This window comes from Microcebus murinus, chromosome 8, assembly GCF_040939455.1.
Source record: "Microcebus murinus isolate Inina chromosome 8, M.murinus_Inina_mat1.0, whole genome shotgun sequence".
Taxonomy (NCBI): Eukaryota; Metazoa; Chordata; class Mammalia; order Primates; family Cheirogaleidae; genus Microcebus; species Microcebus murinus.
In genome coordinates this window covers 62683622-62707402 of record NC_134111.1, presented here as the reverse complement: position 1 = coordinate 62707402, position 23781 = coordinate 62683622, and the positions used below count along the sequence as shown (strand labels likewise).

The window sequence follows — 23781 nt, the reverse complement described above, 5'->3', positions numbered from 1 at the left end:
TTCAGAAAAATCATGACTCTCCAAATGTCTAAAATGTGCACATTGAGATATCTTTTAAGGGTGTGAATAATGGAATCTCAATTCATCATCAGGTAGTTATTTGTCATCTGTTGTGGGACTGTGATTAAACACAGTATGTGTTTTATGGCCTTATTAATTTTTTATTAAATATTTTGTTCTAGTACTGTTGGCATTGTTCTTTTAGAACTTTCTTAAACTTTCAAAAAATGTTGAGATAATAAAATTTTGCCATCCACACAAAAGAGAATTCAGTAAAACCTATATCTTTTATAAAGTTTTATTTATAAATGGCATAACAAAGCTGCAAGTTTGGTATATATTTGTATTTTGATTTGATTTCTTGTAGTAAATTACTTATAACATATAAAACAGCCTTTTTAAAGGTACAAAAACTTAAAATGATGGGAATGATTTAATCTATTGCTTTTTTAAATAGTCATAAAGTGTTGCATAGGTATAAATCAATTCAAAAATTTTATAACTGAAAGGTACTTTAGAAACAAAGACATTTGCTAAGAGGGACAAGCAGAAACCAGGACTCAAACGTTTAGCAGCTATTCTTTGTTAAAGTGCTTTAAAACAACTTTCTCATTCAACAAATTAGGAAACTAAGGCCTAAGTAAGTTAAATGACTTGTTCCAAATGGTACTGCTGATAAATGGACAGTGATTCATAATAGGATATTATCACGGTTGTATAGTTTCTACTCTTTCTTAAAAACATAAATATATTACTGCTTATCTTCTATAGTGAAAATGTGTGTGGTTTTTTGGCCTCGCTACCCATACTTTCAGTTACAGTGAAATCCCATTCCAAGTCTCTCCTTTGAGAAGCTACCACTCCCTATTCTCAGTCCACATGACTAGTTTGGGATTCCATCCCCAGCTTCAACAGGTAACCTAAGCCTACATAAATGTGTGCAAGATGGGCATGCAAACGCCACTCTACAACTGCAGTGAATCCAAGAGCTTGTGCAGAGAACTGCAGTGAATTTAAGAGCTATTAGGAAAAGAATCCCTTTTCCATTGGACTTCAACCTGGCTAAGTATAAAGTTATAGCACCTACAGCCTTCTTGTCACTCTGAAGGGAAATACTACCCTAGAAAGAAGCTAACACTGAGGAAACAGACGAAAGAAACCAAACCCTATAAAACTGCTTAGGCTTTGTAGCATGCCTCACCCAAGGCAGTCCTACTTCGGGACTTTTCAATTATGGGTTGATCATCTCTTTTTCTTCTTCTTCTTTTTTTTTTTTTTTTTTTTTTTTTTTTGGTAACTAAGATTCCTACCTTATTTACAAAGGAGCACAAGAACAAAACTAAGGGAAGCCATGGAGGAATATATACATAATAATTCTAGATGCTATTTAGAAGGCAAAACCCAGTGATGAAAATTGGTATGTAAAGATTTTTTTCCCTGGAAGGGGAGTAATAATCACTCTGTCTCTTAATAACACAGTATTGTTTGTTTTTGTGAAGTTAGCATACATCTCTCAATTCCCTTAACCAAGCTTTTAGATAAGCTCATATTGCCTATAAAAAGAAAAAAATCCTAGAAGGAAAAATAATTTAAAAAATTTATTTCTCTCTAAATGTTAGATATTAAAAGGGCAAGGGAATGTAAATAAATATTGGGGTTTTTTTGTATAATGATATAATAATGCTATTTTTTTATATAATTTCCCCCCATAGCTGTATTAATCAAAGTGAGGCCAATTTTGGTCACTAACAAAGTAAAATAATGATGCTACTGAAAAACTACAGCTGTATCAAATTCTAAGACAAAAGATTCAAATATTTAAAAGAAAATGTTCAAAATATTCAGAATATCTTCACCTAGCTCACATACCTGTGTTCATATCAAATGTCCAAGCAGGTATTCGATCCCCTGCACTTATATCATTTGTATGTAGAAGGGGAAGAGAAACTTGAATAGAGCCATCCACCTTTAATTCTTTTCCTCCTGAATATATTTTCACACATATTGCAGCAAGAGGAGTCAATTCAATGTTTTCAAAACCTAAAAAAAAGAGTTTATTAAAATCATACATAAACAGAGGTTGTAGTGACCTAACAAATTATCTAAAATATCTAAAATATCTAGTTACTAAATATCTAAATCTATCTATCTAATATCTAATCTAATATCTAATATCTATCTAATCTATCTAATATCTAATCTATCTAATATCTAGAATCTAAAATATCTAGTTACTCTATTTCACCCAGGGTTATTCATCTTAATATGAAATAGCTACACAACCTAACTTCGCGCCTGAAGGAATTGGAGAAACAAGAACAAACCAAACTCAGAGTTAGTAGAATAAAAGAAATAACAAAGATCAGAGCAGAGAAGAACTAAATGAAATAGAGGCCAAGAAAACAACACAAAGCATCAATGAAACAAAAAAAAAATTGGTTCTTGGAAAAGATAAAATTGATAAACCACTAGCTAGACTAACCAAGAAAACAGAGAAGATACAAATAAACACATCAGAAATGAAAAAGGAGGCATTACAACTGATACCACAGAAATACAAAAGATCATCAGAGACTATCATAAACAACCATATGTTTACAAACTAGAAAACCTAAAGGAAATAGATAAATTCCTAAAAACATACAACCTCCGGAAATCAAGACAAGAAGAAACAAAACTTCTGAAAAGACCAATAACGAGTAATAAGATTAAGTCAACAATAAAAAATCTTGCAACAAAGAAAAGCTCAGGACCAGAGTCACAGCTGAATTCTACCAGATGTACAAAGAAGAATTGGTGCCAATCCTACTGAAATTGTTCCAGAAGATCAAGAGAGAGGGAATCCTCCCTAACTCAGTCTACAAAGCCAGTGTCACCCTGATACCAAAGCCAGGATACAATAACAACAACAAAACTACAGACCAGTATCTCTCAGGAACATAGATGCAAAAATCCTTAACAAAATACTAGCAAATGGAATCTAACAACATATCAGAAGGATAATTCACCACAAGGGGATTTTATCGCAGGGATGCTAGGATGGTTCAGCATATGCAAGTCAAGAACGGTGATTCACCACATAAACAGAATTAAAAACAAAAACCATACGATCATCTCAGTAGATGCAGAAAAAGCATTTGATAAAATCCAGCATCCCTTCATAATAAAAACTCTCAAAAAACTTGGCATAGAAGAAACATACTTTAGAGTAATAAAAGCCATAAATGAGAAATCCACAGCCAACAACATACTGAATGGGGAAAAGTTGGAAGCATTCTGCCTGACAACTGGAACAAGACAAGGATGCCCATTGTCACCACTTCTATTCAACATATTAATCTTATACATAGAGAACACTAAGGACTTCTCCAAAAGACTCCTAGATTTGATAAATGAATTCAGCTGAGTCTCAGGTTATAAAATCAATGTATAAAAATTAACAGCATTTCTATATACCAACAATGACCAAGCTGAGAACTCAATCCCATTTACAATAGATGCATGAAAAAAAAAACACATATGGAATAGATTTAACTATGGAGGTAAAAGATCCCTACAAGAACTACAAATCACTGATGAAAGAAATTGTAGACAAAACAAATGGGAAAATATCCCATGCTTATGGATTGGAAGAATAAATATTGTTAAAATGACCATTCTGCACTATATACAGCAATATGTGGATTCAACATAATTCCTATAAAAAATACCATCATCGATATCATGCATTGATTTTTAAAAAGATGGTACTTCTTGGTAAGCAGCAGCTCAGAGTAGAAAGAGCACTGGACCTGGAGTCAGATGCAATGCATATTGTTTTCTCTAAATGCCCTCTAATATCCTTACTGGATCTAATGTTCTATTATCTTTCACTACTGAATCTTAAAAGTTTGATTGATTGAGGTAATTTTAAATGGTTTAAAAATTGTTGTCTTTTTCATCTTGTCCTTTTCAAAGGTAATTTTTAAATGGCAAAAAAACACATTTTTACAGAATTCAAAAAAAATTCTAAAATCATATGAAACCAATAAAAGAGCCCAATAGCCAAAGCAATCCTAAGTAAAAAAGAACAAAGCTAGAGGCATTACCTTGCCTGACTTCAAACTATACGAGACTATAATAACCAAAATAGCATGACACTGGTACAAAGGTAGATCAATGGAACAGAATAGAGAACCCAGAAATAAAGCCACATACGTACAGCCAACTGATCTTTGACAAAGTCGACAAGAACATACATTGGGAAAAGGATATCTGTTTCAATAAATGGTGCTAGGAAAATTGGATAGACATATGTAGAAGAATGAAACTGGATCCCTATCTCTCACCATATGCAAAAATTAACTCAAGATGGATTAAAAACTTAAATATAAGACCCGAAACAATAAAAATCCTAGAAGAAAACCTAATAACTCTTTTGGAGATTGGCTTAGGCAAAGAATTTATGACTAAGACCCCAAAAGCAAATACAATAAAAACAAAAATAGATAAATGGAACTTAATTGAACTAAAAAGCTTCTACACAGCCAAAGAAATAATCAAAAAAATAAATAACCTCCAGAATGGGAAAAAATGTTCACAAACTACGTGTCTGACAAAGAACTAATATCCAGAATCTACAAGGAACTCAAACAACTCAGCAAGAAAAAAACAACCCCCTTAAAAAGTGGGCAAGTGATATGAATAGACATTTTTCAAAAGAAGATATACAAATGGCCAATAAACATATGAAAAATGTTCAACATCACTAATCATCAGGGAAATGCAAATTACAACCACCTTTCCCCTGTCAGAATGCCTATTATTAAAAGGTCAAAAGAGGCCAGGCGCAGTGGCTCATGACTGTAATCCTAGCACTCTGGGAGGCCAAGGCGGAAGGATTGCTCAAGGTCAGGAGTCCAAAACCAGCCGGAGCAAGAGCAAGACCCCATCTCTACTTAAATAGAAAGAAATTAATTGGCCAACTAATATATATAGAAAAAATTAGCTGGGCATGGTGGCGCATGCCTGTAGTCCCAGCTACTTGGGAGGCTGAGGCTGGAGGATTGCTTCAGCCCAGGAGTTTGAGGTTGCTGTGAGCGAGGCTGATGTGCCATGGCACTCACTGTAGCCTGGGCAACAAAGTGAGACTCTGTGTCAAAAAAAAAACACAGGTCAAAAGACAACAACTGTTGGTGTGGATGTGGTGTATACTGTTGGTGGGAATGTAAATTAGTACAACCTCCATGGAGATTGCTTAATGAACTAAAAGTAGATCTACCATTTGATCCTGCAATCTCACTTCTGGGTATCTCCAAAGGAAAAGAAATCATTACATCAAAAAGATACCTGTACTTGTATGTTCGTCGTAGCACAATTCACAGTCGCAAAGATATGTAATCAACCTAAGTGCCCATCAACCAATGAGTGGATTAAGAAAATGTGGTAAATGTATATACCATGGAGTACTACTCAGCAATAAGAAAGAAAGGAATAAGGGCTTCTGCAGCAACTTGGATGGAACCAGAGGCCACTATCCTAAGTGAAATAACTCAGGAATGGAAAAAATACCACATATTTTCACTTATAAGTGGGAGCTAAACTATGGCTGCACAAGGGCACACAGGGTTGTGTAAGGGATATTGGAAGATCAAAAGGGAGGAGGGTGATGGTGCAGTGAGGGATGAAAAATTACCTGTGGGGTACAATGTACACTATTTGGGTGATGGGCATGCCATAAGCCCATACTCTACCACTACATGATATATACACGTAACAGAATTCAACTTGTACCCCCAAATCTATTATTTTAAAAAATCAAATAGTTACTGGATCCACATTAAGGATATTTTAAATGTTTTATAAACATAGGCTACACAGTATAACTTTAACAAATCAATATGAACCCAAGTTATCTAATTCTCTCAGAGTCATCTAATGTAAGGACACTGGAATCCAATTCAATGTTTTTAAAAACCAACAACCAAAAAACCATATCTCATTAGTATACCCAAATACTATACCATACCACATCATCAATGCAGATGTGGATTTGAAACATCTGGCCCTCCTTCCTCCAAGACCATCTGTTTCAAGGCATGCTAGAACAAACAGACCCACCTGTACTCCTTATGTAAAAACATTCAGATCCAAAATGCAATTTTTAATGGGTATGTTTGGCAATTAAACATGAAACAACATCATTAAGCAATATTATTTGATAAAAATTATGTCTTGATAATACACTTGATACTATAAATGAAAGAATATAAACTTGGACTTCAAACATTAATATTAGACTTCAAAGCTTGAAAAGAGAAAGGAAGATTAATAGAAGAATTGCATATATTGTTTTTCCAAACAAAAATTCTTTTTTGTTTATTCATTCATTGTCAGTTTTTTCCCCACCTGAATGTAAGCTCGTGATAGTCTACAAAGGCAACATAATTAGATGTTCAAGAAAGGCCTCCTTTCTAAGGAGGTGACATCTGAGCTATGGCCAAATCATAAGGAGCCATCCATGCAAAAACCTCCGAAAAAAGCTTTCCAGGAAGAATACACAAGTAAAAAGCCCCCTAATCCACAGTGAATTTTGGCAGGTGTAAGAAGGAAGGCCGTGGGACTGGAGGGCTGTAGGGGGGGAGAGGCCACAGTGGAGGACTTTGGCCATGGAAAGGAGTTCTTGTCACCACGACTACTGTCATCAGACATGTCTTCAGTTATCAGAGTAACTACCAATTTTCACTATTTAGATAATTAACTATAATAAATTGCCTGAAATATTAACATCAGATGATCAAAGTAATGCCATACATATTTTATAGACTAGTACATAGGTAAGTAATCCATTGTAAGCACAAATTAAGTGTTATATAATTTGAAGTAACTATAATATATCCAACTGCTTAGTAAATCCAGTTGTCTGGCTTTCTGAAGTGCCTGCTTCAACCCCACCTCTATGCAGTCGGGCTTCACGAACCACTGGGATTGACACATCAGTTGAGATACAGCCAACTCACAAAGAAGGGAAAATGAATGGTACAAGGGGAAAAAGAGACTGAAAGACAAACAGAAAAAACTGTCATAAAAGAACACTTTTCTACCCACAGAGCTCTACAACTGTGCAGTCCAATAGAGTGGTCACCAGCTGCATGTGGCTATTTAAATTAAGTTCCTCAGTGTCATATTTCAAGAGCTAGAAAGCCACATGCAGCTACCACATTGAACAGAGCAGAAGAATATTCCCACTTGGCAGCACTGTTGTACAACCTTCTTTATGATGCAGCATTCTCAGGATAATCAAAACATTTAATAATCTCAAGCAGTTAGGATCGTTGGAGAGCAGAGGTCACTATCACTCTTTCCTACTAAATCTAATGAGTCTTGTGCATGAACACCCTCCAGCACACGAGCATCATCTGTGATAGCATGCACCAGTACCATTCTTGTAAATGTTTTTGTGCATACTACAATTTACATCTGGAAAATCTTGGCAGGTGTCTTAGATTAGCTTCCTCAAGAAGCAGACCCTGAGATCATTTGAGTGCAAATAGTTTACTTGGGTGGTAATCCACAAAAGCACCTACCACTAAGGGCTGTAGGCAAAACACAGAAGGAAGGAAGACAACACACAGGATATGTTAACAAGCAGGTTATCACTGTGGCAACTCAGACTCAGGCCCACTGGGGATGGAAATTGGCTCAGAGTTGTCCCAGCCAAACCAACTCTTTGTCTGTCATTGGTTGAGAGCTTGCCCCAAGTGAGGGCCAAGCCTGCTTCCTAGACTAGGGAATGCCCTCAGGCAGTCACAGATGTGAGTAGAGAAACACAGGTTTGTTACAGAAGAGGGAAGGTCCTCTGGCTGAGGCACAGATAGCATTAGCTGCAGAAGATTAAACACACACACACACACACACACACACACACACACACACACACACACAAAAACCCTATCTAAACAAAACACTAATTTGCCCTTATTACTGTCATTTCTGGCTGTTCCTAATATGAAATGAACCAAAAATATGATACAACTAAAACCATCAAAATTATAGATTGTCTGAGGTTATTTTAAAACAGTGGTGTTATAACAAGTGGTAAAAATGATGGAACAAGTGATGCACACAGGAAATATAGAGTACTTCTAAGGGACTTATTCATGAATGTATTTTTAAATGTATATTTCTATCATTCTCTTAACTTTTGTGACAGCCTTATAAGTATATTAGAGCTGTTGACTCTGGAATACATATGTTTTCAATATTTATATTTTATTCAAAGAATAGCAAATACATATCAAAAGAAAAAAGCATATTCCAGTCTATAAACATAAATTTTTTTATAGCTCAATCATTGACACTTCACATATTAATAAGTAGGTCAAAACATGCAAAGATATGTATAAACTTCAAATCAAATTTTGATTTTTAAAAGTATTTTTAAAGTTACACAATAATTATTTACTATATCTTGCTTAAGATCCAAAGCAAGTATCAAACAAAATTTAATAAATTTAAATGAAATGAAAGGAAATTTCCATTAATTTGAAATAATGTATGCTAAAGACTGGTATAATCTTTCTTTCATTGCATAAAAGGAGATTTCTTATAAATTTTAATAACTAGATTTGTTTCAAAAGTTTCATGTATTCTCTGAAGCTTAAATGAATATTAAATATCTAATAACTAAGTATCTAAACAAATATTTGAAAGATTTATGTAATTTTCATAAATATGATTACATTATGCAAATGTTAGATAATACCTGGTTTATTGAGAGTAATTCCGGTTGTATACAGGAAATTGTCCACTTTCAAAAATTGTTGTAGAACTGTAAGATAGCCAGTAACATTGCTTATGTGATGGTTGTCAGGAAGTTTAATTAAGGCTTTTGAAAACTGAACACTTGGTTGAGATTTGGCATCTGAAAAAAGGAAACCTCATTAATAAATAGAAAAATGCATGTCAAGCATAGCACCATGGGTCACAACATTGTACTTTAAAAGAAGCAGTTATAACCATTTCTAAACATCACTAACATCTTCTCATAATTATTTTAAATTCAGAACCGACTAAATAAGAAATTTGCTTTTCTTTAGATTACACAAGGCACCCTTGTATTACTTGATTCTGTCGCCCAGAATTTTCTCACCCATTTTTGGGTTTCACCCTAGGAAACACCACAATGACCATTTTTAGCCCATGTGGTTCAGTTGGGGTCTCCTAGGGTTATAGCAGTAGAGTTGATGGTGCATACCAGAATGACTTAAACCAACTTAAAGTATCTCATTATTGTTTTAGCCACAGTGATTTGTTCAGTGATGGGTCCTGTCCCAAGCACAGTTAATGAGATGCACTGTGAGTTTTGCTTGGACGTTGCAGGGGGGCAGGGGGGGCGGGAGGGGGAGGTTAGAAGGCTTGCTTTTTCCTCAGTGGATCTTATATGAGCAGGTATATATCTGGGAGTTGCAACAGCCACCTTGTGACCAAAAAATAGAAGCTCATTTGAAAATCAAGGCAATATTCAAAAAGTGGAGAGTTGAAAAATGGAGAGAGTAAAACCAGTTATAAATTATTTCTACTAAGTCCTGATCAAGCCATATCTAAAGTTGGTCCTACTCTGGACTTATTATTTGATAAATAAGTAAAGGTTTCCTTTGGGCGTAAGATAGTTTAGAACTTGGTTTTTAGCAACTTACAACAGAAAGTATCTGACATTCAGCCACATATTTAAATGACTAGGTTTCTCTATCAGATAATTAATCACACATTAAAAGTCTCCCAAAGACAAGGCATTTGACTTATAAATATTATGTCAATAACTTCAAAATGATTATATTCTAAAATTATCAAGTGAGCTCAGTGAAAATACCGATAATTCAGTAATCAACACATTTTAAGAATTCAAAGATCAACTTAAATCACTACAACTGAAAATTATCAAGAACATTAGCTTTTGCTTTTGGACTCTTCATTAGATCACTAATAAAGACAAATGTAATCAGTTAAATAATTAAAATGAATAAAGTATCAGTTTTTAAAGAGTTGCAAGACAATAAATGAAAAAATAAGAGAATCCTGAATCACTTTATTTTTTATGTGTGAAGCTAAAATACCACCTGGAGAATAGTTAAGCAAAACAACATGATTATAATATATATTCTTGCGTGGTTAAGTTGTTTGAGAGCATAATCTGATGCCTTCTGATTGCTTGCAGGTACTATCTATACAGCTCACTCTTTTAAAATATGTGGCTCAATTATGTCGAAGATCCAAATTTCTTACAACTGAAAACATGTACACTAAGTGAAATATCTAACTGAGCTTCTGTAAGGTTTTATAGATTCCTAAAGTTTCCTATTTGTCCTCCTTTTACAACAAATACATTCACGCACAGGGATAACATACTTTCATTGTACAAATTGAACACCTTCCTGATGAAATATCTTATGGAGGTTAAGAAGTGAGAATTTTTTTTTTCTTTGAGAATGGATTTCTCTCTGTTGCCCAGGCTGGAGTGGCATGGTGCATCATCATAACTCACAGCAACCTCAATCTCCTGGGATCAATCTGCCTGCCTCAGCCTCCCAAGTAGCTGGGCCTACAGGCATACACCACCATGCCCAAATAATTTTTCTATTTTTTGTAGAAATAAGGTCTTGCTATGTAGCTCAGGCTGGCCTTGAACTCCTGGCCTCAAGTGATCCTCCCGCCTCAGCCTCCCAAATTGTGAGAATTACATGCCTACCCTGTTCTAGGAAAGAAGGACGGAAGCTTTTTCCAATACTTCCAAAGGGCAAATGTTCATATTTAGGAGGCTAAAATAGTAAAGGAAAAATTGATTCCCACTACACAAAATAATCATACTATTAGTTTGATAGTAAAATAAAGATTAGTTCATAGTCAGCACTAATCACTGATCAATTTAGATTTTTCTCAAGTTAGAATTAACATTGATTCATTAGTCAAGAAGAACAGTTAATAATAACTTTAAGTGTTTACTTACAAAGTAAGAAGTATTGCACTTACCAGCTAATTTTCCAGTAATTAAAACAGTGTCTTCAAATAGCCATATATTTGCTTGGCTTTGTGGCAACAGTGAAAGTGTAACTGATGAATATACTGTGAAATATAGCACAATTAGAATATTTTATTTAATGTGGGAAATGAAACTGGGACAAATATAGTTCTGTGACAGCAAGTCCTAAAAAGTGGGAAAAAAGGAAAAAAAAACACCAAACTGCTTGATAGGAATAACGATTCAAAAGGAGGAATGAATATAAAATACGATGGAGGAAAAAAGATCACAATAAAATGAGAAGAAAGCATTGGGCATTACTATCTTATTTCACTAATCTTTCCTATTCCTTATAGTAGACTGTACCAAGATGACTAATGATGGTCTATAACTAACTCCAGATGTAAATGATCAAGTTAAATGCTTGAATAACCCTCTGCTATTCTCTCTATACAAGTTATTTGTTATTTACTTCTAAACATTTTTCAAAAGTTTTTTCTTGGCTCCATGATTCAAGGTTCTCTAGATAGAGACTACAATCACTCTTCAATTTTAACTTCCCATAGGAGCACAATGCTCTTCTGCACACGGTATGGTTTGCCAAAAGGACTCTGAGTTGGCAGAGGAGGAAACAATTTAATGTAGACAATGATTCACAGGCAACCTATGGTAGTAACACAGCATGGAGCTGAACCAGCCTGCAAGAGTGGGCAGCTGAGATAACTTGTGGGATGAATAAGTGCAGATCACCTGAAAGACAAATTGCCTCAAGACCAGGAGCAACAAGCTAGGACAAAATACCATTCTATAAATGAGAACAAATCAAATAAACTTATCAATCTTGCAAAAGAAAAATAAGTTTTGAGGAGTTATCCAAAGCACAAGCTCTCATTTGGTATCTCTCTTTGATGCTATAGAAGTATTTAAAATTAATAGAAATAACAGTATCCTCAAGCCTCTTAAAAGAAGATAAAACATTTGCATGGAAATGTTTTTAATATTTTGAGATATTGCAAAGAACCTTAAAAGAAATATGGAAAAAGGGTAAGGTATAGAACATACACAATCCTGGGAAGTAAAATGAAATATGCTCCTTTTCTTCCACAGGAAAAAGAGAATCACCAAACGAAAGTATAATTTCAATTCTAGAATACAGTAACATTTAGATTATTAACAGATTTATTAAATTGGAGAAGAGGTGGTGGGGTCATAGCTTGGACTTCAAGATGATGATAAGTGGAGCATTATCCCATATTTGAATACTTTCTCTGTCATAGGTAGCTTGTAAGGGGACAGCCCTGACAGCTTTTTAAGGCTATTAAACCTGAGGAGAATCTTCTGAACCCAGCAAAACTTAACATTCACATTTCTTTTCACTTAAAAATTTTTCTTATTATAAAAGGATGTGATACCCACTTTGAAAAAGTTGAGGAATACTGAAAAGAAGAAGAAGAAAATGATGGACATTGCAATACCACCACAGAAACAACCACTAATGATAGTACAGAGCTCTTCATTGATTTTTTTTTTTTTTTTGAGACAGTCTCACTTTGTTGCCCAGGCTAGAGTGAGTGCCCTGGCATCAGCCTCGCTCATAGCAACCTCGATCTTCTGGGGCTCAAGCAATCCTACTGCCTCAGCCTCCCGAGTGGCTGGGACTACAGGCATGCGCCACCATGCCCAGCTAATTTTTTCTATATATATATTTTTAGTTGGTCAATTTCTTTCTATTTTTAGTAGAGTTGGGGTCTCGCTCAGGCTGGTTTTGAACTCCTGACCTCAAGTAATCCGCCCGCCTCAGCTTCCCAGAGTGCTAGGATTACAGACGTGAGCCACCACACCCGGCCTCTTCATTGATTTTTCCTGTGATTTATTTTGAATAGCAAGTATGATATTGTATACAGAATATTTTTACTCTGCTTTTTTTCATTTAATAATGTAAGCATTTGTCTCAATAAAAACTTTTCATAATATTTTAATGACACATATTTCATTTAAGTATCAAGATTTAATGACTGCTAAAATTACAGATTTAGAATCCATTTCACTATTAGAAAAATATTGACATCAACATCCTGGTACACAAATGCTTGTCCACTATATTTATTTGTATGTTTGTGTTTGAATGGATTCCTAGAAATGAAATACTGGATCAAAGTTTATAAATATTTTGAAGACTTTTGACTTATAGATTTCAAATTTATTACCCAGATAATTTTGACAATTTATATTCCCATTGACAATGTTTAAGAATGCTGATCCTGCCTTGCTTTATCAATACTGAGGACAATAACTTTTTTAAAAACTTCTCCAAGATGAAAAATCTAAAGTGTGCATTTTTTTGGTGTACATATCTTAGATAATTAAGATGATACAGCACATTGTCATGTTTACTAGTCATTTGTATTTCCTGTTTTGAAAATTGCTAGGCCATGATTTTGTCCATTTACCTCATTAAGGTAGGACTTGACATTTTCCCCCTAATTTGTATTAATTCTTTACATATTATAATAAATATATCACCCCTCATTGTTTCAAATATTTTTCCAACCTCAATTGCTTTTTATGTTTTTAACATACAGTGCACAGGCCCTGTAAATGTGGTGCTCTTTATAAAATAAGCCCAAGGGAACTGTTTTTCCACTCTACCCCATGAGTACACAATAAGGCGGCACCATCTATAAACCAGAAGGCAGGCCCACACCAGACACCAAATCTGCTGGCACCTCAATCCTGGACTTCACAGCTTCCAGTACTGTAAGACATAAATTTCTGTTGTTTATAAGACAACTGGTTTATAGTTATTTTGCTATAGCAATCCAAACAGACTAAGACAAAGTTTTCTTTAAACTCATGCTCCCTTCTAATGTCCCTATACTGACTTCACTTTGGCACTCTCATTTTCAGCTTACCAGAACAAGATATTCCCCAAATAGAGGGAGAAAAAATCATTTATATTTAGTGGATACAAAACACTCTTTAAATGCTTACTTGGCATTCTTCCGGTCTTCCAAGGCAGGGGGGTCAACACGTAGCCATCTTTGTAAGCAATAATAGTTAAGCTGAGTCCTAATTTATAGGGTACTTTGATCAACACTGCACCATTGTTTTTAGTTACTGTGGAATTCGTCTTCGTGTAGTTTACAAACACTTCTACAACTGCTTGACTCAGGTACTGACGACTGATAATATCATTCACCTGGACTTTCAGCATAAATACAGACACTGGAAAAGAAAAAGACAGAAAGTGCAGCGTGTTATATCCTAGACTGCATATGTCACTATACTTTAAATGCCATTCAACATGTCTGAATAATAGTACAAAACTGTTGTTAAATTTAGGAAATATGTATTTATGGATGGATAAAGAAAGAAGCGAAAACATTCTAACTAATTCATTATTCTTCCTAGAACTAAATAAATTTGAATATAGTCAAGCCCTGCATAAGGATGTTTAAGTCAACGACAGACCGCATATATGGCAGTGGTTCCATAACATATAATGGAGGCCAGGTGCAGTGGCTCACGCCAATAAGCCCAGCAGTTTGGGAGGCCAAGGTGGGAGGATCACTTGAGGCCAGGAGTTTGAGACCAGCTGGGCAATATAGTGAAACCCTGTCTCTACAAAAAATTTCTAAAAATTAGCTGGACATGGTGTTGCACACTTACAGTCCTAGCTACTCCAGAAGCTAAGCCAGAAGCATCTCTTGAGCCTAGGAGTTCAAGGTTACATGAGCTATGGTAGTGTGCCAATGTACTTTGCCTGGGCAAAGAGCAAGACCCTGTCTCTAAAAAAATATTCCTATTGCCTAGTGACATCATAGTCATCATAAGGTAGTAGTGCAATGCATTGCTCACGTTTATGGTGATGCTAGTGTAAACAAACCCACTGTTTTGCCAGTTGTATAAAAACACAGTACATACAATTATGTCCAATACAAAATATTTGACAATGACAATAAATGACTATGTTACTGGTTGATGTATTTACTGTACCATATTTTCTATCATTATTTTAGAGTGTGGTCCTTCTACTTATAAAAACAAACCTAACTGTAAAATAGCCTCAGGCAGGGCCTTCATGAGTTATTCCAGGAAAAGGCATTGTTATAATGGGAGATAGCTCCATGTGAGTTAGCCCCTGAAGACCTTCCAGTGGGACAAGAGGCGGAGGTGGAAAAGAGTGGTATTTATGATTCTGACCCTGTGTAGATCTAAGCTAATGTATGCAGTTGTGTCATAGTTTTTAACAAAAAAGTTTACAAAGTAAAAAAATTAAAAATTTGAAAAATAGAAAAAAGCTTATAGAATAAGAATATAAAGAAAGAAAATATTTTGTACAGCTGTACGTGTTTGTGTTTTAAACTTTTATTACAGAAGAATCAAAAAGTTTAAAAATAAAAAGTTTATAAACTTAAAAAGTAAGCTAAGGTTAATTACTAAAGATTTTTTTATAATTTTAATGTAGCCTAAGTGTACTGTACAGTGTTTATAAAGTCTACAGTAGTGTAATGTCCTAGGCCTTCACATTCTCTTACCACTCACTCACCATCTACCACTTTTTTTTTACCTATCATATTTTTGCTGTACATTTTCTATGTTTAGATACACAAATACTTACCATTGTGTTACGACTGCCTACAGTATTCAGTACAGCAACATCATCCTGCACAGGTTTGTAGCCTGGGAGCAACAGGCTATGCCATATAGCCTAGGTGTGCAGTAGCCCGTAGTATCTAGGTTTGTGTAAGTACACTGTGACGTTCACACAACAAAAAAATCACCTAATGATGGATTTCTCGGAATGTATCTCCATAATTAAGTGACACATTATTAATAAGGCACAATATTATTCTCCATCTTTTTCTATCAGTTAAATAGAGAAAAAAGGAGAGCAGTGAATAACAAAAAGACACAGGTTCTCTCTTAAGAAAAATACTTTTTGTCTCGCTAATTCTAATGCTTTCAAGTTATATAGATTTAATACTAATTCCAAATGCAGTCAAAGTTCTTAGAATAAAATGCCATTGTATGCATGGCTTGCTAATTTCGTTCTGTTGTCTGGAAAGCAGATGTTTTTCAGTTCCAAATATCAAAAATATTTCTCTAAAATATTGAAGAGCATTATCCGTTAATTATATAAGAAAAATAAAACATAAATTGAGAAGAAACAAGAATTAAAGCCAGTTTGTACCTAAACCTCTAGCCTTACTCCTCAAGTATAGATCTTGACAATGTGTTCATGGATTTATACATGATGATGCCCACTTAAAAAAGAATCTATACCACCAGGCAAATGCCACTGCAAGCATGAATCATGTCTTTGCAAAAGATGCTTTCTCTTCCCCTGCAAATGGGCTCTGCAGTCAGTCAAGGTCCACCTTTGCCATTCCCTGGATGTGTGACCTTCAGTGAGTTATCTTTCAAAGGCCATTTGCTCATCTGTAAAATCAGGAGACTAGTAACTACTCTTAGATAATAAAATGAAATCATGCAAGTAATGTGCTCAGTACAGTAGCTGGCTATCAAATGATGATTACTAGTAAAAACTATTACTCCACAATTGGAGACCACAAACATTAGAGCACACTGATTAGAAATACTTTATAAGGATTGATTATGTTGCTATGTATTTGCATAAACAAACCCATTTTTGCTCACAGTGATTTTTATCAAGAATAGCATGTCAGATAAAAGATCCTAGTCAAAGTTGATTGAGCCTCATTTTTGCTACCACACTGTTGTTATGCCTGTCTGTTCTAACTTTGTTCAAATAAACTGGACCTTAAGTTGCTTTTGGATCATAACAAAGACATTTTAAATACAAATAGAATCATCATAATTACTGCCCAATTCTAGGGAAGGTACAATCCACCAAGCTAGAAAAGATAATAGCTCTGATCCTAAAGAGTCTAAAAATGGGGTTAAATGTTAACCAAACCCTTCTGTCTCTACAGATTCAGACACAAACATTTTCAGTATATTTCTTCTATATATGATAAAAATGTTTAACCATAATATAAAATAAAATGTGTTGAGGGTTAATGAGCCAGGCATTGTGTCCATTTTTACATACATTAAAAAAACCCTCATGGGAGAGATGCTATTGTTTTCTTCATTTCACACATATTGGTAACTGAGAGTTACAGTGGTTTGAAAGTATCATGGCTAACCTAGAGTAAATGGGAAAAAAAAACCAGGACATAAACTCAGGACCATCTCTCCTCAAAGATTATGCTCGTAAACTATTGCAATACATCTGCTTGAACATACTTTCAAAAGCAACTATAGTCCCATTTTAGAGTGTGGAGATGGAAGAACTGATTGGGAAAAGGAAAGAAAAGAGAGGATTATATCCAATCATACCTTAAGATGTGGTTCCATCAGTCAGTCTGAGATAGTGTTCATTTCCTGAACAATATCATATATATTCAAATGTAAGTATGGGGAAGAAATTCCAAGGTGAAATATAGATAACTGAAGTTTATCCACACCTCTGCCTCTTCAGCATTTTTAATGATAATAGCCTTGTAGGAGGTCAAATTATTTGTGAGCAGTCATTACTATCATTACTCTTAAAAGACAAATTAAGGAACATCAGGTAATAAAAGGTCAATTAAGTCTTAGGCCTTCACTCTTACTTATTCCTTAAACTGTTTAACTCTTTTTTTTCCTTCATATCATTAATTCAGCCCATTACTATTACTTTAAAAGAGGTAAAATGTTTGTTAACAATTTAAAATCAAAAGATGATGAAAGGTTAGGAATAAATATATGTGCCTGGTGCCATATTATCACAAAAATCTCAATATACCTTTGTAAAATATACAGTATCAAGTCCATTTTACTGATGAAGAAATGAGGATTCAGATAGGTCATGCAATCTGCTCAGGGGAAAAAATGAAAGGTTGAAATATATTATATATAACATGATGGGTTTCTAAACCAAATGTACTTGAATAGGTCCATCTAGTACAAAAAGCTATTGTAAGTGTAGAGAGTAACTATATGCTGTTCAATTCAAAATAATTCCCCCAGCCGCCCAGCCCCTGATCCCCTTCAGTCAAAATTCATTGAGCCATTCGCATAAAGCACTTATTATTATAGGCCAGACAGATTCTATCAGGACCTCCAAATGTGAATAAAGATACACAGAGGCTAATGTTTGCTGGAGTTGAATTATCTTAGAAAGTCTAGGAGACCCTACCATTGTACTTTCCAGCACTTTCCTGGTCCCTCTCCTTCCAGAAGCTGGGCTGTGCAGCCCCTCCAGCAGATCTGTGACCTGTATCGTCATCCTTCCCTTTGTTTCTTGTAGCCAGAGTGAGTTTCTGTTGCTTGCTCCTTAAGTAAGCACGTTAGCTGATATAGGCTACAACTATAAATATAGCCTGTTCTATTTAATAGGCCATGCTATCTGTTATAGATATACATCTTTTACAGAAAGTGAAGGAAGTACAATATTAAGTATCAAAAATATGATAAGCCATATGAGAGAGAGACTGGACACAACTAAAAGATAAGGGAATCAGGATTCCCTATTAAAATTGGATAATGGGTCTTATTCAAACCAAATGGCTCCTTCAACAGCACATTCAGAAATGAGACTTGGGGGAATTTTTATTAATTCATTTGCTTCAAAGATCAATTTCAGAAATTCTCAGAGCCTTTGGATTTACAGACAAATCCCAACGTGTGGTAAGATCTTAAGTTAAATTCACAAAAAAACTCTGCATATTCCATGTGTCTCATCCTTGTAAAAGTAAAGTTGCCAAGACACATTAAAACCTCCTGACATTCTGAAGCTGAGTTTGACATATAAAATGTTTTCTAAAACATTTTCTAATCCAGAATGCCTGATTTTATTTTTTCACAATAATAATGTTAATACAGATTTGACGAGAAAATAAATATATTTAGAAAAAAAGATTTGTAAGGATCGAATCTTGGCTAACAAAATCACAATTCCCTTTTTGATGAGATTCCCTATGTCTGTACCTTAGATCACTTAGTAACTTGGTGCATAATGTAGGTATGACCACCTGGGTCCTCTCTAGCTCAACTTGGAAAAACCTAACAAACTATGGTGCTATTGTCTCCTCCCTAACCCCTTTTAAGTGAAAGCTGACATCATAAATCACAGGTTTTATATACACATACATGTTTATTTGTGTGATACACTCACACACATATCCAGCCCAGTGCTGGAAACTTTACATGTGTTTTCCAAATTCATCCTAATACAGACCTGCAAGACATTTTCCAACTTTTTTTCTTTTTTGGGACAGTCTCACTCTGTTACCCAGGCTAGAGTGCCATGGTGTTAACCTAGCTCACAGCAACCTCAAACTTCTGGGCTCAAGCGATCCTCCTGCCTCAGCCTCCTAAGTACATTTTCCAATTTTAAGGCAAGGAAATCGAGGTTAAACTTGCATAGCTAAAAGGGTTACAGCCAGGATTCACAGACAAGTTCCTCTGACTCCAAGTGCCACGCTCTTTACTCCACATCATCTCTCTTTGAAAAGTTTTAGGGATTTGGTTTCCATCATATTCACTAATTTATTTTCTCCCAACCAGTGCTGAGAAGGAAATGCTCATTTGCTGACTCTCTGAGCCTCTTTTCCCCATCCTCAAACCTGGTTTGTGTCTCACCCCAGCACAGGCTGCACAAAAGCAGGATTAAAAAGAAACAAGAAACAAATAAATAAAAAACCTTGGCTAAAAGGTTGGTCAAAGCAATTTAAAAAATAGCACCTAAGTGGACACATAGGAACTACATTAATGGGGTATTGGGCCGGTGGGGCGGGGCGGGTATGTACATACATAATGAGTGAAATGGGCACCGTGTGGGGGATGGTCACGCTTGAAGCTCAGACTTGTGGGAGGAGGGAGGGCAAGGGCATTATTTGAAACCTTAAAATTTGTACCCCCATAATATGCTGAAATAAAAAATATAATAAAAAATAAAAAGCATGAACAACTCATTTTTCCTTCAAATAAAAGGAAAGGTTATAAGGAATTACCTGCTCATGACTTAAACAGGATGCTTCTGACTTCTGTGGAGTCAATAGTTTGATCACACAAGCAGCACAGGCAGTCAGACACAACCCACATCCATAACAGTCCCCTTTACTGGTTCTCTCCTCCAACAAAAGTACTCTGTCATTTAGACTGGGCAGATTCCATGATTAAATATATGATTTTCCACCAGAGGTGCTTTTGTCTCCATAATCTATCTACTCTTTTCTGGTGCATTTTTCAGCTTTCCATGAACATATTATTTCTCTGTCACTTAATGATAATCATTATGTCTTGCCCACATAATCTTCTTTTCAATATGTTACCACTGGTTTAAAAATGGTTCAACAGCAAATGATTTCAACCACAGACCCTTAGAAAACATATAATCTAAATGTTGAGAGAAACAAGTAAAAATAAAACACATACCAATGAGCTAGGTCCTGAGGTTGCTGGAAAAGATTTAACTATTTAATATATGATGGAAGCATTGTTAAAGTAATAAGAATCACCTAAATTCAAAGAATAATAAATAGGTATAAAGAAATGTTCTAGAAAAAGCATATTAGAACCAACACTGTATTGTGGTTCTGCTATAGAATACAGATAGGTAACTCAAAGTACAGAAAGGGTTAAAAAAATACTGCTAACTATACATTTGGGTAACATCCACATCTTGATGTGGGTGGGCTGATAAAATTACAATCCCACTTCTTTTCAAGACAATCTGACATCATCCTATTATGCTGTTACCATTAAGTAGGTTACAACTGTGCGCATGGAGAAGCCACCTCATTTTCAGATTTCTCCAGTGCAAAAATTCGCCTACTTCTTTTCCATTATGTTTCAAGTGTCTACAGGAATTTCACTTAATATATTACAACTTTTAAGAGAAGGGGTCTTGTTCTGTCACCCAGGCTGGAGTGCAGTGGCACAATCAATCATAGCTCACTGTAACCTCCCACTCCTAAACTTAAGAGATCTGCCTGCCTCAACCTCTTGAGTATCTGGGACTACAGGTGCATGCCACCGTGCCTAATTTTTATTTATTTCTTTGTAGAGACAGGGCCTCACTATGTTGCCCAGGCTGGTCTCAAACTCCTGGCCTCAAGTGATCCTCCCACCTGGACCTCCCTAAGTGCTAGGATTACAAGCATGAGCCACCATGCCCATTCTATAGCTTTTTTCCTTTATAGAAGTACAATGCTAAAATAGAAGCTTTTATAAACAGATCGCTGACCAAATTTTTTTAAATATAATATTTCAGTGAAATAAATTAAAAAAACTTTATCAAGCTTTCTATATTCTAATAAGAACTAGAAAAAAATGAAAAGCCCAAAAATATAGTGAAATAAATGGTTGGGAACAATTAGAAATGGGCACTTATATGAATGCTTACTGTTGATTACCTACTTTTGGTCAGATCTGTGCTAGATATATATGGCGAATACAAATGTTACAGAACATAGTCTTACCTTGAAGCATCTTCTGAGGTAAACAACTTGTGAAAAAAAAGTACTGCAGAATTTCTGATACTACGATGAAGGAGGTAGAAAAGCAATATTGAAACAGACAAAAGAACATTCTAGAGTATCTAAGTCTTCTAGAAATTATGTGGAAATTAATTTAGAATACATATAAAAATTCCTGTAAGTATCCAAAAACATGAATCTAATATCTACTTTGGAATCAGTTCACCCTACCATTGTTTGAACAAGGAAAATGTCACCATTCTGAGTTCAGATCCCCTAAGGGCCTACCCATGTATTCTCTCTCCCCTATTTTCCATGCTATGACTTTTTGATCCATTTCTGTGGAGCCTTTATGGTAAGAATCCAAAAGATGCCAATCTTCTCCTTATGATCCAAATCAGGCTTTACTGAGGGCATTCATAGGCCCAGTTTGCTCTCTATCACCATTTTCACACAAAGAAATCTTAGTTTAGACCTAGGTATACAAATATCTTAAGATATAAAGAGAAAAGATCTGCTTCCAAATTTATATGTCTAGGCATTTAAAACCTTTAGTAGAGACATAACCATCATGCTTTCACTAAAGAGTATATCAACAAAGAGTTATTCCTAACTCTTTAGGTTGGTGTGAACAGTCCTCTGAGATCTGACTACCACCTCCCTTTCCAGCCTTTCTCCCTACTAATCAGACTCTTACATCAGGGACTGGCAAATTACAGCCTGCCTGCAGGCCAACTCCAACCACTGCCTGATACATTCATGGATTACCTGTGGCTACTTTTGCTACAATGACAAAGCTGATAGCGTGCCAGAGTCTACATGGCCAGCAAAGGCAAAAATAGTTACTATCTGGCACTTAACAGAAAAAGTTTACTGAACTCTCTTCTATACTGTTACATAAATGGGTCATTGGTCACTATCCAGGACCAACCCAATTTCCTGCTACATCATTCTTTCTTTCTTCCTTCCTTCTGAAATGCCCTTTTTTTTTCAAATCTCTACCTGTCAAAATCCTAATTCCACCCTTCAAAGTTTAAGTCAAATGGCCCCTTTTCAAATAAATTTAACCCTTATCCCAACCAGATTGAATTTCTTCTTCTGCAGCTACTGGTCTAACGGCACATGATATATTCCAGGGTGTGTTTTCCTTTTCTGTGTATTTGTCTCTCTCGCTCTTTGCAAGAGTAGACTGCTTGACAGCCAATATTGTTTCAAACCCAGCCTTGAGTCTTACCAGAGCTTAGTAAGGGTTAGCATGTGGATATTCATGGAATGGAAGAAGGCTGGGGAGGAAGAGAGGGAAGAAGAGAAGAGGAGTAGGAGGGACAAAGGTAGAGAAAGGAGGATAGCGAAGATCAGAAGTTTCCAAGCACCTGTGATAAGAATGATAATTGTTGGATTTTGACAGGGGCCAACAGAAATTACAGACAGCTCTCTAGCCCCAGCATTGGGTGTAGAATTTTGAGCTTAATCCCATGGTTGCCAGTGAAAAATAATTGACATTACTGTAACACTTACAATACATAAATCTTATGATTTCTTTTCCTTTTGGAAATTAATACAACTTTTCCTTCTTTTTCATAAGAATGTTAACCTGGATATTTTGACTAGAGAATACAATTTTGACTAGAAGTTGCTACTAGGAAGTAGCAAAACTTCCTGAATATATATAAGACAAACATATCAAAACAGAAAATAAATTAAAAATCTTACTTTTAGTATTATAAAACAATATCAACAAGGTAGTTTTACAAGTTGTTCTCCCCGGGTACTAGCACAATTTCCCTCTTTAATTGGAATGAGGGCTGAAAAGTTTTTTAAAAAGTTGAGAACAACAAAGGAGCTTACAAAAAGAAAGGACAGTATTATTATGCACTCTGGAAAGCAGTTGTGTGGGAAGGGTTTAAACAGTTTAATCTTTAGGACATTTCAAATATGGACACACAGGCCTCCTTCTTTTAAGGAAACAAGGGGTCCTGGATCTAAAACAATTTAAAAACCCTCAGTAAAATAGAAAAGCCTCCTTTTTATTGCGTAAGCCTCAGATTGGATCCCAAACTCTCATTGGCTTTGAGATTAAGAGAAAAAAAAAAAAAAAAAAACAGTGCGTATATAAACCAAAAACAAATTTCTTTGCAGTAAACTAATATTCATTGCAGAGAAAACATCAAATCTAAGAAGAAATTAGAGACACAGAATAAGGACATGATCTTCCAAAAGTTATAAAATGTTACAGAGCAAAATAAAATATACTTTTTCTCCATTAGGACTGAAAGCTTAAGTAAGTGTGCTTCA

General features: G+C 35.3%; 1 protein-coding gene across 2 annotated transcripts in view; it reads right to left on the bottom strand.

Moving 5' to 3' along the window:
* The window catches only part of FAM171B (family with sequence similarity 171 member B), a 62937-nt gene that overhangs the window by 8659 nt on the left and 30497 nt on the right, over positions 1 to 23781 (bottom strand). For both annotated transcript variants that reach the window (XM_012779478.2, XM_012779479.2), the window contains exons 2-5: positions 13988 to 14221; positions 11008 to 11100; positions 8744 to 8902; positions 1870 to 2040 (exon numbers count right to left, since the gene is read on the bottom strand). In XM_012779478.2, coding sequence (XP_012634932.1) covers positions 1870 to 2040; positions 8744 to 8902; positions 11008 to 11100; positions 13988 to 14221 — 657 coding nt within the window. The remainder of the gene's footprint in view (positions 1 to 1869; positions 2041 to 8743; positions 8903 to 11007; positions 11101 to 13987; positions 14222 to 23781) is intronic.